At 44.1% G+C, this 16,713-nt stretch overlaps 1 protein-coding gene across 6 annotated transcripts in view; it reads left to right on the plus strand.

Moving 5' to 3' along the window:
* Window positions 1-306: 306 nt before the first annotated feature.
* The window catches only part of elavl4 (ELAV like neuron-specific RNA binding protein 4), a 77,327-nt gene continuing 60,920 nt past the window's right edge, over window positions 307-16,713 (plus strand). For 2 of the 6 annotated variants that reach the window (XM_024004062.2, XM_070447582.1), the window contains exons 1-2: window positions 307-834; window positions 1,435-1,566. In XM_024004062.2, coding sequence (XP_023859830.1) covers window positions 787-834; window positions 1,435-1,566 — 180 coding nt within the window. In that variant the 5' untranslated portion in view covers window positions 307-786. The remainder of the gene's footprint in view (window positions 835-1,434; window positions 1,567-16,713) is intronic. The other 4 variants (XM_024004060.2, XM_070447581.1, XM_070447586.1 and 1 more) reach the window with 3 other exon arrangements.

Here is a 16,713-nt window from a genome sequence, read left to right on the forward strand (position 1 = left end):
ATGTTCATGTTTTATGTGGCTATTTTTTACTTGTCATGCTGAAAAGGAATACACTGAATACACAATAGTATATTTATGGTGGTGTTCCATCATCCTGCTATTAAGTAGTCCTATTGAGATGAGGACTAGGCAGAAAAGGAGAAGGAATGGGCCTGATCCCTGTGTCTCATGTCTTATACACATACAGGAAACCGAGAGAACAGGCAGATGTGGTGGCGTTGCTGTTGTTAGAACAGTCTTCCCACCTTGTGGTAGCAAAGTGAACTGTAGCTGCCTGGATGAGAGCGTGAGCAAGCGAGTTGGGGGGAGAGAGCGACACAGAGAGATGGAATGAGAGAGAGAGGGAGAGAAAGGGCGAGAGAGAGGGAGTTTAAACTAAGAGCTATGTTTTGGGACAAACTAATCTGCTAGAGAGCAGTGTGAGGATCGGAGCGCATTGTGTGAGCGAGTGTGCGGTGGACAGATAAGGGAACAAGCCCGCCAGCCTGACTGCTTGTTTTAATGTGCTGACTGGGGAGATAAAAAAAATATTGACTCTTCAGTCGTGTGCCGAGACCCTGGGCACAAGCGCCACATACACCAGAGGTGTATCAAAAAAGGGGGAAAAAGGGACAAAAATCTGACACTAAACAGATATTATAGAGGATTTTTTCCCCGTTTTTAAATTTATTTTATTTTTTATTTTTTTCCTGGGACTGACTCCCATTTCCAGTAGAAAGAGGGAGACAATAACTGAAGGAGAGCCCTTAGAAAATAAGAAAAGGACGAAAAAACATTGACTACAAGATGTTTGAAATCAGCCGAACTCTCAACGCTGCTTTGTTGAGCAATGAGGTAAAGAAATTGGCTTTGTTTCTTCTCACCTCCCCAGTGTATGTGCTGCCTACCATTCTGTGTTGTGTATTATTGTGTGTGTACATTTCTGTGCTCATGGTTTAAGTGTAAAGACGCAGGGTTGATTAATGACCAAAGCTTAGCCTATTAGCCAAGCTCGATGGTTGGTAGTAGAAAAGGATCACTACGCTTCTCACTCATTCTTGCTTGCAGTAACAAATGGGATGCTAGGCGGCTGGCTGTTTTTATGTGACCACTGTTTTATTTCCCCTAATTTACCCAAAGCAAGGTAGCTATCAATGCTAAGCTTGCTTGAGGAATCGCCCATCTTGGGCTCAAAATGTGTGTACGTGCATATGTGTATGAGCGTATGATTGTGTGCTTGTGTGTGGGTGTGTGTGCATATACACACAAGCTTGTGTGTGAGTGCATAGTGTACTGTGATTGCCCTCCTCTTCCCCCCTCTCTCTTCTTTCGTCTCCTCACTCCCGCTATCCTTTGCCATTCTGTTTCTGTCCTTCCTACCTTCCGTTTCTGTTCTTCCTTTCTCTCCCTCTCCCCCTCTCTCTATCTGTGTGTGAGCGTGCACTCTGTGAGCAGCATCTCAAGATGATGGTGCGGTACCCCCAGCTCTCGGGACTAGCCACTGCTGACGGCTCCGTCCCTGAGAGGCTCTCGCCGCTATTTCCCAGGGATCTCCCATCCACCCAGATGGGGTCCAGGTCACTTTTGGTAAGAGGATAGACAGAAATATCTCACTCTTAAAACACTAACAGGAGAAAAAAGACAAAGTGAGAGAGAGCAGTAGAGAATAGATCAATTTAGGAAGATGACTATCCCCAGGAATTGTATTAGCAGCTATTTACATGCTTGTGTGTGCTCAAAAATATCCGCCTACTCTGCCTTATTTAACCCTCTGTCAATCAGTCCGTTATCTTGGGAGTAAGAGCGGCAGAGTGAATTTTCAGTGTGTATGAATTCAGTGTAGCAGCCTCACTGTGTGCGTAGTTTGCCAATGCCTGCATCTTTATGTGAATTTTGTATGTGTGTAAGCTTATCTGTTATGCGCATGGACATAGTTACTGCAATATTTATAAACAATTTATTTTTAAACATTTTTTAAAATCTGAAACAGATCAAATTAGAATATAGAAATGAGTATGTAATATGGCGTCAGGTAATAGTTTTTCATTGAAAAGTGTGGGGTTGGGTACATTACTACATTCACCATATTGACACTCGTAACTGCCAGATGTGATGTGCGGCAACTTAGAAACACAGGGCTACTGCAAGAACAATGAAACCTTGCTACAATTATGAAATACTGTAAAACATAAATGTTATCTTTAATACCTGATGCTCTGTTTGGACAGAATATACAAGTATGGATATAGTGTAGTTCAATAGTTTTACTTTTTCTAACATTTGTTTAGACAGGGTACTGATCTGATTTCTTTATGTAATGAAGATGGTGGCTTTTAGTGGCAACTAAAGTTAAGCCATAACGATATATTAACAGTTAAATTCTGTGCGTAATGAGAAGAGGTAGCAGCAATGTACCTACATTAAGTCTGGTCTTTGAGATAATTTATTCCAGTCTTCCTCCTTATTGTTAGAACGTGAGTCTACAGTATGTGCTGTTTATAATGTAGAGTGTAGTTCAAGGGGAAGAGAGGCATGAGAAAACCCTGACTGGAAAACGTTGAGAGAAAATCCCTTACTTGGTGCATTACATCTACATGAAACTGTGGGTGTCTAATCTGTGACGGGCTCTCATTCGGCTTCCCTTCAAACAGGCTCAGCTTCCCACCCTAGAGCTTTCCTGAATTTAGCAGAAATAGCTGTAATGCTGACAGCATTGAGGTCTGCTGTTGACTGTACACGATTGCAGAGGAAATGTTTGGTCATCCATAAAGACTTAATATTCTTATTCACCTGGCAGAACCGTCTTATTCACTCACAGACTATTTTCGCATACACAGTCATGCTATCTTGCTACCTCTAAAGAATCCCAGTAGTTATACTACTGAGGAAATATAAACTTCAATTGCATATGACAAGTACATTGATGCTGTAATTTCTCTTTCACATATAACAATAGTACCACACAGTGCCATAATTTCTGCTGAAATGAAAATTGAATAGTAGATTGTAATAATAGATAGTGAGGTTATGGCAAGTTATTAAATCAACTCTTACTAGCCTTTTAATTGCAACACGTGAAAGTATTTTGCATTTGGGTTAGCTAAAGAACTTGATGTGGATGTTTGTATTCATTTTAATTATATCTGACTGAGTAGGCAGACAGTTCTAAAGCTATGATCAGAGTAAACGCAGACCCTGTTTCTATGTGATCCCGAAAATGCACAAATACGATGCTACTTCCTGTTAAAATAAATGTGAATACATGAGTTGTATGTAAATCAGAATATATGAGGCGTGTCTGGGATTCTGATTACCCTGGTTAAAACTGACCATCGTTACAATGATTAATGGTACCTTCATTAAGCACAGCTAGATCATTTGCATACATTAGATAAATGTGCTGGAAGATTGTTGAGGCTTTGCTCTTGGAGAGCTGGATTGTTTTATTCTTTTGGTGGATGCAAGGCATAATATTATGATACTAGAGAACAAAATGTTTAGTTCTAGATGTCTGAGCTGTCTTACAGTGTGAGCTGTGTAATACCACTGTATGGCTATGCTTCAGTATGAAATCAAAACAGAAGGATTGACAAAATGAAATCAAAAGCAATAATTAAAGGTTGTTATTATACTGGTATGATACTGAACACCTTCAAATATATTTCAAGGGAATCCAGTATAGCAAAGTAATAAAGAAAAATACATAGCTTGCTAAATGGCTACAGTCTAGAATAATGTCCCTGTAGTCCAGGCAGCCATTTGTCAGGATCTAGGTGAGCTAGAGAACATTGTGTTTAAAAGGATGTCTAACATGTTCTAGAACTCTACTGAGTTTTCTATCAGAACCAATGGATCCAGCCAACATAGACTGGGAGGAGAACATGCCATTCAGAATAGCAGCCATATTGGTTGCTATGAATGGTCTAAGAAAAATCCAAGAACTTCAGCATGGATAGTAGTCAGAGGCAGATATGGGTGAGGAATAAATGAAGATTTCTTAACTGTCTGTTTTGAATGCTGTTCATTTGTGAGCCCCTGATTACTGTCGTCATGCAGCTGTTGTTTTTCATATCGCTGTGCTTTCTTTGGTAACTCCATTCTTCAGTAACAAAAAGGTTAGATTTACCTTGACTCATTTAAGGCATCGTCACAACAAACAGAAGCAAGGCGAGTAGAGGGAATTGTACAGCAGTTGGCAAGGCATATTGGCACCCCATAGATTGTAAGGGTCATCTCTATTTCACAACAATGATTAGCTCTTTCCATCTGCCGCTTCCATCACTTCCTCCTTCCCTGATTGCCGTGTTTCTCTGGTTAATTTACCCCAGGAAATTAGTTAATTTAAGCTCCACAAGCCTGCCTTTGCTGTTACACAAACAGGTGCAATATACAGAGAGGCATGTATCATCTCTGAGAGAGGCAGCACACTGTGCCAAGTAGGTAGAATCACCCGCCTAACTGCGACACAAAATCATATCTCAGATACAAAGGCCATAGATTGATATTGATTATCTTACAGGCGCATCATTTTAGGATTTACTATCGGTGAATAATGAAATTAAGAAATAACCAGGATTTGTTTAATGGTAGATTTGGACCAATATTGAGTGAACTGAACGAAGATCTCAATTCATAACATGTCAATACCAACATGATTCATTGAACCATATGGGTTCACCGGATTTAGATAGTTTTTTAAAAACAGCAGTATGAGTAAGAAAGAGCCAAGACACACAATCACTCAGTGTGTGGTTGTCTGAAAATAAAGGAACGCTTCCTTTATCAGCAGAGGTACCAGAACCTTGCTCAATCATATGTGGCTAGGTTAATGCGATTTGGCAGAGCTCTCTTCAGTTTTAGGAAGAAAAGTGCTATTTCTCCTGCAGGTCAATCAGCGGTCATCTGCATACAGCTGCAGAACTACAGCCCATCTCAAACTGCGGCACAGCTGTTAACTACATATAGGCTGTGGAACATCTTATCATAGATTATTGTAGTGTGTGTCCACAATTTTTATTATTATTTTTTATTTCACCTTTATTTAACCAGGTTGGCCAATTGAGAACAAGTTCTTTTACAACTGCGACCTGGCCAAGATGAAGCAAAGCAGTGCGACAAAAACAACAGAGTTACACATGGGATAAACAACCGATATAGCATCAACTAATGTAAACAGGTCCTCAGACACTGTTTATTCATGTTTTTTGATAGTGTTATATTGTCAGGGCACTGTGTTTTGGGGTGCAGTCCTATTTATTCTTTCCCTATGTTGTTTGGTTGCCTGGTATGGCTCTTAATTAGAGGCAGGTTTTTGTGTTTCCTCTAATTAAGAGTCATATTAGGTAGGGTGTTCTCACTGTTTGTTTGTGGGTGATTGTCTTCCGTGTCTGTGTATTGTTTTGCACCATACGGAACTGTTACGGTTTGTTCGGTTTGTGTAGTCTATTTGTCCTATTCGTGCGTTCTTGTTGTTTTATGTAAGTTGTTCGTCTATAGGTCTGTCAACATGTTTTTGTTTTTGTTTAGTTTATACAAGTTCGTGTCTATGTTAACGTTTAGCCTGTGTGTGCACATCGTTTATTTAGCTTCACGATCGTTATTTGTTTTTGTTAAATAATATGTGTTCAATCTTCGCTGCGCCTTGGTTCCTCACTACTCCTCCTTTCGAGTGAAGAGGAGGAGGACCGCCGTTACAGAATCACCCACCACGATAAGACCAAGCGGCAAGGAATGCTCAACAGAGCAACAAGGACTCCTGGACTTGGGAGGAATCCTGGACGGTAGAGGACCCTGGCTCAGCCAGGGGAATATCGCCGCCCCAACGGCGAGTTGGAAGCTGCGAAGGCTGAGAGGCGCTGGTAAGAGGACAGCGCGGCGACCGGTTGGAGCCCGTGAGTCCAGACCCAAAATTTCTTGGGGGGGGGCACACGAGGAGTGTGGCAAAGCCGGGTAGGATACCTGAGCCAACTCCCCGTGCTTACCGTGGAGGTAGAAGGCGTCGTACTGGTAAGACACCTGTGTATTGCGGAAAGCGCACGGTGTCCCAGTACGCGTGCTTAACCCAGTGCGGGCTATTCCACCTTGCCGCACTGGGAGGGCTAAGTTGCAGCAGCGAGCCGAGTGCCATGAACCGGCCACAACGTATCTGGTCTCCAGTACGTCTCCTCGGGCCGCTACATGGCACAGCCTTACAGTGGTGTCCCCGTTCGCCTGCATAGCCCAGTGCGGGCTATTCCACCTCGCGCACTGGCAGGGCTACGGGACCATTCAACTGGTAAGGTTGGGAGGCTCGGTGTCCAAGAGCACTGTCCTCCTTCACGGTCCGGTAACCCGTCCCACCTCCATGTACCAGTCCTCCGGTGGCAGCCCCCCGTACCAGGCTGTCTCTCCGGGTTCTCTCTCCAGCTGTTTCCTCCTCTCCAGCGCAGCCAGTGCCTATACCACGCACCAGGCTGTCTCTCGTCCTCTTCCTACAGGTGTGCCCGTCTGCCCACGGCGCCTGAGCTGCCCGTTCGCCAGCGGCGCCTGAGCTGCCCGTCTGCCCAGCGGCGCCTGAACTGCCCGTCGCGCCAGCGGCGCCTGAACTGCCCGTCTGCCCAGCGGCGCCTGACTGCCCCCGTCCTGCCAGCGCGCCTGCAGCTGCCCGTCTGCCATGAGCCTGCAAAGCTGCCCGTCTGCCATGAGCCTCAGCCCCGCAAAGCTCCGCCTGCCACATGACCACAGAGCCTTCCGCCAGACCGATCAGCCAGAGCCTTCCGCAGACCGGATCAGCCAGAGCCTTCCGCCAGACCGGATCAGCCAGAGCCTTCCGCCAGACCGGATCAGCCAGAGCTTCCGCAGATCCGTATCACCAGCCAGACCGGATCAGCCAGAGCTTCCGCCAGACCGATCAAGCCAGAGCCTTCCGCCAGACCCGGATCAGCCAGAGCCTTCGCAGACGGATCAGCAGAGCCGTCCAGTCAGCGACAAGCCAGCCGTCAGCAGACAACCCAGAGCCGCCAGCCGCCAGCGACAAGCCAGAGCCGTCCTGCCATGACCAGCCAGAGCCGTCCTGCCATGACCTGCCAGAAGCCTGCCTGACTCCCAGAGCGCCTCCGCCATGACCACCAGAGCCGTCTGCCAGGCCTGCCAGAGCCGTCAGCCAGGACCTGCCAGAGCCGTCCAGCCAGAACCTGCCAGAGCCGTCCAGCCAGGACCTGCCAGAGCCGACACCAGGACTGCCAGACGTCCTCAGCCAGGATCTGCCAGAGTCTCTCACCGGACCTGCCGCCCCTTGTCCGTGCGCCCCCTTCCCGGTCGCTGTCCCTTATCCCCGTGCTGCCCTTGTTACCGGTCGCCCCCCCTTGTTCCGGTGCTGCCTCTTGTTCCGGTGCTGCCCCTTGTTCCGGTGCTGCCCCTCTTGTTCCGGTGCTGCCCCATTGTTCGATGCCCTTGGTCCGTCTGCCCCTTTCCTGGTGCTGTCCTCACCGGTGCTGCCTTGTCCGTGTCCGCCCTTGTCCGGTGCTGCCCTTGTCCCGGTGCTGCCCCTTGTCCCGGTGCTGCCCCTGTCCCGGGCTGCCCCTTCTCCCGTGCTGCCATTCATTTAGGGGATGTTAGTTTAGGGTGGTCATTGGGAGGGAAACAGAAGCGGGAGTGACTAGGTGGTGTGGGACAGCGTCCAGAGCCGGAGCCCACACCGTGTCAACTGCCCACCCAGACCCTCCCCTGGCTTTGTGCTGGTCGCCCCGCGTTCGCACCTTGAGGGGGGTTCTGTAACGGTCCTGACCTGTTTTATGTTGTTTTTGTATGTGTTTATGGTCAGGGCATGTTTGGGGGGCAGTCTTGTTATCTGTTTCTATGTTGTTTTGGTTGCCTGGTATGGCTCTTAATTAGAGGCAGGTGTTTGTGTTCTCCTCTAATTAAGAGTCATATTTAGGTAGGGTTCTCACTGTTGTTTGTGGGTGATTGTCTTCCTGTCTGTGTATTGTTTGCACCATACGGAACTGTTACGGTTTGTTCGGTTTGTGTAGTCTATTTGTCCTATCGTGCGTTCTTGTGTTTTATGTAAGTTCGTCGTATAGGTCTGTCTACACTGTTTGTATTTTGTTAGTTTATACAAGTTCGTGTCTATGTTAACGTTTGTAGCCTGTGTGTGCACATCGTTTATTTAGCTTCACGATCGTTTATTTGTTTTTGTAAATAAATATGTGTTCAAACTTCGCTGCGCCTTGGTTCCCTCACTACTCCTCCTTTTCGAGTGAAGAGGAAGACCCAGCCGTCTACAGATAACACATACTAAAAACATCTGTAATACTAGTCCGATGTGCAAATGAAGTAAGAAGGTAAGGCAATAAATAGGCCAATAAGGGCGAAGTAATTACAATTTAGCAATTTACACTGAAGTGATATGTGCAGATGAGGATGTGCAAGTAGAAATACTGGTGTGCAAAACAGCAGAAAAACAAAAACAAATATGGGGATGAGGTAGGTAGTTGGTTGGATAGGCTATTTACAGATGGGCTGTGTACAGATGCAGCGATCGCTTAAAGTTAGTGAGGGAGATATAAGTCTCCAACTTCAGTGATTTTTGCAATTCGTTCCAGTCATTCCAGAGAACTGGAAGGAAAGGCGGCCAAAGGAGGTGTTGGCTTTTGGGATGACCAGTGAAACATACCAGTGGAACTCGTGCTACGGGTGGGTGCTGTTATGGTGACCAGTGAGCTGAGATAAGGCGGGGCTTTACCTAGCAAAGACTCAGAGATGACCTGGAGCCAGTGGGTTTGGCGACGAATATGTAGCGAGGACCAGCCAACGAGAGCATACAGGTCGCAGTGGTGGGTAGTTTATTGAGGCTATTTTGTAAATGACATCGCCGAAGTCAAGGATCGGTAGGATAGTCAGTTTTACGAGGGTATGTTTGGCAGCATGAGTGAAGGAGGCTTTGTTGTGAAATAGGAAGCCGATTCTAGATTTAACTTTGGATTGGAGATGCTTAATGTGAGTCTGGAATGAGAGTTTACAGTCTAGCCAGACACCTAGGTATTTATAGTTGTCCACATATTCTAAGTCAGAACCGAACAATAAGGCTGTTAGAGAATATGCTGAGCTACTTGAATAGTTACATGCTTACTACATGCTAATTACGCCCATAAAGAAACTAACTGTTGGGTCAGGTGGCCTGTGTGGTATAGGGTATGCTTTGGCAGCTTCTTGTAAAGAACCCAGTAACTGTCCAATGAATGCCAATCACACTGATCGTGTCAAGTCAATGCCATCATAATTGATTTCTGAGCCGGCTGTGGTAGCTACTGTACTGTGTTCCTGCGTGGCAGGCAGGGCCGGGAGGGCAGGCTGGCAGTGCCACACTGAGAGGGGACCAGTGCTGCAAGGGGGGCCTGGTGAGCAGCAGCTGAGCCAGTGTCCCGCTGGGAGCCGTCACCGCTGAGTGGAGCAGGTGTCTCCAGCCAGGCAAAAAGCTTCCCTAAGCCAGAGGGGAGGCAGGGCCGACCACAGCACTGTGTGCCCCGCAGAGGACAGGTGGCCCACTCTCTCTCTCGCCCTCTCTCTTTACTCCTTCACAGTGCCTCCTCCAGGGGCTGTCTTTTAATACCCAGCAACCCTATTGTGTAACTTGTCCTCCGAGTACATTTAAGTGTGATCACATTAGCATGTTTTGCTAGCAATGTCACTGTCCATGGTGCTGAAGGTCCAGATAGATATACAGGGAGAGGTGGTTGTCATCCATAACACTTAGCAGAAGGGTCAGCTTTCTGAATACAGGTAGCCTGACCTGGAAGTAAGTCTGTGATTTCACCCGTAGAGAAGTGTTTGAAGACTAGAGAAACACAGAATACAATTATGATGATAGTTTGAAAACCATGACTTTGAGAACAGAAATTGTAGTTTGACTGTTATGTCAGAATGCTTAACAACTTACAATAGTTTGAAACCACAAACTTTAATAGCAAACATTACTGCTTTTTCCTCTTACAACCCCCAAGAGCAGTTATATTGTGTTGATTAAACCGACATTTCATTTTAGAGCCACTTTTATTTACCGGCATGCTTACTGTCGCCATTGTTTCATATCTAATCACAGTTATTTCACGGCTGTTAACAGAGTAATTAGAAAAGGAACAACGTTGAAAAGTTTGGAGAGAAAAAATGGAATGGTGTTGTCTTTATTGCCTGAGAGCGAGGTTTACTCTCATCTGTGTACACACAGTAATGAATGTTACTGTTAATTAGAGTGGAACGGTGAAAGGGTATTGGGGAAAACAGACACAGCTTTATGCCAATCCCAGTCAACTGTTTCCATACACTCAGTTCCAGCAGCATAAACATGGGCCACACCACCAACTATAACAAAGGAGGCATTACCCAGCTTGAGCCCTACTGACCAGTGTAGTTTACTATTGTAATCTCTCTTAGCTGACTGGGCTCAAAATCCCAAAACACAACACAAGAAGTGGGGTGGAATGGGGACACCCACGACCTGCGGATTCCATCTTTAATAAAAATAACAATGACGCTCTAGTCAAGATTATCTCCTCACAAAAGACACATTCTACCTTTTCAAGACATACAATCGAAGTGTCTATATTAGAAAAAAATGCCTTTTAATTTTATTCAAAATCGCATTGCACATTATGATGCATAAGAATATAAAACAAAAAAATGGCAGTCAAATGGGTGCACCTGCTATTCAAGAGCAAATCAGTATCGGGCCTCCATCTTAAGAGTAGAGATTCAAGAATGCTATAGCTCACAGCTTACTGACTGTTGGTGAAGTGATAAATGTAGCCAACACCTGAGCAATAGGCTGTGGCTGAATCTTGACATAGTTTTTTAGCACATCCCTTTTATTGATTTACTAATTGTTTGGGAGCTACAGAGTGACTGCTGCGGTCATGAATAAATTATATGTGCCTGACGTGTACATTACTGAGGAAGACCTGCGAGGCCAGGCATTACTTCCTTAGACACATAGCGGTTCTCTTCACAGCCCTGGGAAAGCATCATCCCTACTAGTTTTCCAAGCCATTAATAATTCATCCTTTCTAACAGCAGCATTCAGGTTTAAATGTGTTACCATGGAGTCTTCCTAGAACATCAGTGACAAGACTCTAAAATAACCCAATTTAAAGCAGGAGAAAATCGTATTTATGTATGGTAATTATTCCTTAAGGTATTCTTCTCTGCTGCGCTCTCCATTCTCCATTTCTTTACTCTCCTTATCTTGTTCTCTATCCTCCTGAGAAAGAGTGTGCGCGCGTGTGTGGGATGGGTGGGGGGGCTTGTTTTTTCAGAGCAGTGTTTCCCAACTCTAGTCCACGAGGCAGGTTGACGTTTATTGTCATGAGTCTTGCCCTGGAGGCAGAACGGAGCGGTTTCAGCTGGATGGGCCAGCTACAAAATAAAAAATGTATGAAAACAAAAAATGTGCTTTTTGATCTTAATTGAAGGTTAGGGTTAGGCATAAGGGTTAGCAGTGTGGTTAGGGTTGGGTTTAACATCAGATTTTATGACTTTGTGGCTATGCCAGCTAGAGCTGCCTCCAGTACATGAGTAATCTCAATAAATGGCAACCTGCGTCCTCAAGTGTTCCCCCAACACCACACACTTTTGTTGTAGCCACAGAAAAACACACCTGATTCAGAGGGCTGTATTCATTCCTTTCAAAGCTACAGTGTAGAAACACAACATAATTTATTACTGCATTGCATTTTATCAAACATAGGTCTACGCCTATCTAAACAAGGGGTTTTCTTGTTTAATAAAACACAGCTACTACAACACACAAGGTGAAGCTATTCGACAAGGATATATGCTGTTAAATTAAAATACTGCAGAGTTAGGCTAGCATTATGCACTCGCTTTCCTACTAGCATCATAAGGAGGAGCAGTAAACCATGAAGTGACATTTAGAAAGATGAAATGTGCAGCGTGGGCATGTTAGGAGGGCTCTAGTGCTCTGAGGCAGGCAGCACAGCGAAGGGATGGGGCCAGGCAGCAGAATGATTCCCCGCTCTGAGGGGAGGTTCTGATTAAAGCCCCAGCCAGATGGACGCAGTGGTCACCCTCAGAGCGTGGAGGTACCCCGACTGGGATCAAACACAGAGCAGGCCGCCCCACAGCCAACCACTACAACACCATGACAGCACTCGCCACACACAATGGCAACACAGATGCCAATAACGATGAGGGGCAACACTGGTAATGACAAGGGGAGAAAGCAACGTGTCGTTGCAGTTGAATGTCATTTATCAAGCGGCAACACCTTTGTAATCCAAATGGACTGTAATCCAAGGTCTCCTGCTGTGATTGCACCATCCGAGCCAGAATACATGTCAACCATGCAAACCTCCCTGTGCAATTCTACAGCCCTCTCATTTCAGTTAGAGGTTATAGGGGCCTAAGTCCTTGCTCCCAAACAATTTTTTGGAAGTATATACTTGAGATGTAGGCTACCTTGCTGTGGTTATCAAAGGTCCATTGGCGTGGCCACTGCTTTTTGTAATAACTACCACCGCTATTGAATTGTAATAAATGTCTTACTACCTGCATGTTGTGACGTGGCCATCTCTCTATATACAGTATGTGGTTTTCTCCCATCACATTCTGTTCCACAGACAGAAATATCTTAGGCAGGTAGACAAGCCATGTCACTTCTTAAGTCTAAAAGCTCCAGCTACACTGAACAAAAATATAAACGCAACATGTAAACTGTTGGTCTCATGTTTCATGAGCTGAAATAAAATATCCCAGACATTTTCAATCCACACAAAAACGTATTTCTCTCACATTTTGTGTACTTCTGTTAACATCCCTGTTAGTGAGCATTTCTCCTTTGCCAAGACAATCCATCCACCTGACAAGTGTGGCATATCAAGAAGCTGATTAAACAGTATGATCATTACACAGATGCACCTTGTCCTGGGGACAATAAAAGGCCACTCTAAAATGTGCAGTTTTGTCACACAATACAATGCCACAGATGTCTCAAGTGTGCAATTGGCATGCTGACTGCAGGAATGTCCACCAGAGCTGTTTCCAAAGAATTGAATGGTCATTTCTCTACCATAAACAATGTTATTTTTTATAGTGCGCCATGACGGCGGTGGGGTTATGGTATGGGCAGGCATAAACTACGGACAACAAACACAATTGCATTTTAATCGATGGCAATTTGAATGCACAAAAATACAGTGAGAATGAATGTCTTGTTGAGAAGTTTCTCTTAGGTGGTGATATGAGTATGAGTTGAAATGGACGTGATTCATGTCCAATGGCAGGGAAAGATAGGTATTTACCGGAGAAAAGTTTCTCAAGCAGTTTTAGGAGATGAGTAAGGATTTGGCGGAATGCTTGTCTGTCGTCTTAAACATCAAAGATAACAGAAGCCAGTCCCGACGGCTAAATGCAGATTTGTAATTGACGCCTGATGTCTCGGAGTAAGCAATGCTGAGTTTGTCACACTGTATCGAGACAAAAGGTCTGACCCCAATTTGTTGATTTGTTATGGGTGCAGACTGGACTTAAGCCAGGTAAGTGATGATAATCAATGTGAGTTGCACGGCCAGGTGCAGCCAAAACTTCGATACAGGAAGTAAATGGATTCTTCAAGGGAAATCAAAAAGAGCTACGTAAACTCCTGTATACTGAGGAGAAGACAAACCTGGGTGTCATTAAAAATAATCAGCTAATTTATGAGGAACGTACTGTACTGGGATTTTTCCATGACAGGCCCAGTTCCATGGAAGGTGCATGATGAACAGAATGTTTTTGAGGTCTATGCCAAATCAGGCATAAATGGGCTAGAAAAGCAGGCAGGGGAGAACACTTTCAATCCGGTTAGTGTCCCTCGTAGGAAATGTCACAGCACGGGCTGGAAGAGGCGAGGCCTCCTGTTAGCAAAGCTGAGGATCTAACTACAGGCCCAGTGTGACATGCTAATTAATCAAGGACTGTTGACCTTTCACTGACCTGGTTTTCTGGTGGTCATTCAAACAGCATTGTGAAAGTCACCATTTCATTACAGATCAGTTTTTTATTCTTTAAAATCAAAGGGAATTTTGGATTTATTCTTAAAAATATATAAATGAGTGATATTTTAAGATATGGATGAATCCATGGATGAATGTAACAAATTCTGAAATCTATTTTGTTTATTCAAAGTACATGTATGGCATTAAGCAGTGAGGGTTAGTTACATGTATGGCATTAAGCACAGAGGGTTAGTTACATATGTGGCATTAAGCACAGAGGGTTAGTTACATGTATGGCATTAAGGAGAGGGGTTTAGTTACGATGATTGGCATTAAGCACAGAGGGTTAGTTACATGTATGGCATTAGAGCACAGAGGGTTAGTACATGTATGGCATTAAGCACAGAGGGTTAGTTACATGTATGGCATATTGCCGCACAGAGGGTTAGTTACATGTATGCATTTGCACAGAGGGTTAGTTACATGTATGGCATTAGCACAGAGGGTTAGTTACATGTATGGCGTTGAGCACAGAGGGTTAGTTACATGTATGCATTAAGCACAGAGGGTTAGTTACATGTATGGCATTAAGCACAGAGGGTTTTACATGTATGGCGTTGAGCAGAGAGGGTTAGTTACATGTATGCATTAAGCACAGAGGGTTATTACATGTATGCGTTGACACAGAGGGTTAGTTACATGTATGGCATTAAGCACAGAGGGTTAGTTACATGTATGGCATTAAGCACAGAGGGTTAGTTACATGTATGGCGTTGAGCACAGAGGGTTAGTACATGTATGGCGTTGAGCCACAGAGGTTAGTTACATGTATGGCATTAAGCACGAGGATCTTGTTACATGATTGGCATTAGCACTAGAGGTTAGTTACATGTATGCATTAAGCACAAGAGGGTTAGTTAATGTATGGCATTAGCACAGAGGTTAGTTACATGTATGGCGATTGAGCAAGAGGGTTTGTTACATGATTGGCCATTAAGCACAGAGGGTTAGTTACATGTATGGCATTAAGCACAGAGGGTTAGTTACATGTATAGGCATTATATGTATGCGGAACAGAGGGTTAGTTACCATGTATGGCGTTGAGCACAGAGGGTTAGTTACATGTATGGCATTAAGCACAGAGGGTTAGTTACATGTATGGCATTAAGCACAGAGGGTTAGTACATGTATGAGCATGACATATTGAAACTTCTTACAATGTTAACAGTTCTTGACACATTTCAGGTGACACCTACACTTTGCTACCTTTTAAAATAAACCTGTAATTATTCAGAGTGAAATATGAGTCAAACACACTGGATCTAACAGTTAGATTGCTTTGACTTAAATGAAGTTGACACTATAAGACTGTCTGCTGCATGCCTAAACTGATTTCATACTAACTACATACAGAAGAGAGATCTTACAATGTTGCTATTCTAACTGCAAAAATCAAGTGTACAGTATGTGAGAGAGAGAGCACGTGTGTGCGTGCATGTGTAGTCAGCAGTAAAAATTATAAAGATCATTGGTTGAAACTCAAGTCAGCATTGAGGACCGATCTCTTTTTGCATCAGCAGAAAAAAGTATTCACTGGATGTTAATCCGTGGAGCAGTTTTGAGTGGGAGGGGTTTAGGGTGAGTAGGGAGGACAGGAGAGAGCAGGCGGAGTTCATGACAATTAGCCAGATGCTGGTCTCAAAATTAGCAGGCTTTCAGCAAAGGCAGGAGCCATTCTGGTGGGGCACTATAATTAGGGCTACAGCAATCGGTGTGTCATGTCGGAGGTACTTTGGGAACAAAGGGTGTGAGAGAGAGCGTCTGGGCATGTCCAGGCAGAGACAATCAATGAGACGGGCTTTACATTGCTGACTGCACCGTTGGCAATCCTCCTGGGTTAGGGCCAGTAAAGCTTTCCACTTTAAAAAAATGGAAGCATAAACAAAAAAACTAAAACATTCCAGAATAGTCTAAATACATTAGCCTGTACAGTACATAAGCCTTAAGCTGAATTCACAATTATTTTTATGCAACATCTTACAGAATCCCAAAAACTAAATTAGACAAATTTGATAGATTGTACCTTCCTTATATCTGTCACGCAAACACATACAGGGCTGTGATGATTATGTAATTTTGAGTAACAATGAATTGTCAAGCAAATAGTCACGGTTATTGTCATACATTTTATTTGAAAATGTTTTGAGCTCGTAATATATCATAATGGATATTTGAAAATGATCTATGACACACCTAATGAATACAATACAGCTTTGGTGACACCCGTCTCAAAAGCGAAAGGTTTTGACCCCTTGGAACTTTTGGAAATAAAGCTTCTCCTCCTGACCATGCCATTCTGCTCCTATAATGACCAACTTTATCCCCTTCGTGTAAAAATGAAAAACTGCTATTGGGTAAACGATATGCACTTGAAAATAAAGTATAATTATTGTTATAACGGTTATTTTCCTGTCACGTTCGCTGGAATAAATATCGGACCAAGGCGCAGCAGATGTTGAGTTCCACATAATTTAATGAATAAAGTGAAACTTAGCAAAGACAAAAACAAATAAACAATAAACTAACAACGAACCATGACTACAGAGATGCTACGTGCACTAACTCAAAACAATATCTCATAAACACAGGTGGGAAAAACAGCTACTTAAATATGATCCCCAATTAGAGACCAACATTACCAGCTGCCTCTAATTGGGAATCACACAAATCAACATAGAAATAAACTAGAACACCACATAGAAATAAA

This window comes from Salvelinus sp. IW2-2015, linkage group LG16 (genome assembly GCF_002910315.2).
Source record: "Salvelinus sp. IW2-2015 linkage group LG16, ASM291031v2, whole genome shotgun sequence".
Lineage (NCBI taxonomy): Eukaryota > Metazoa > Chordata > Actinopteri > Salmoniformes > Salmonidae > Salvelinus > Salvelinus sp. IW2-2015.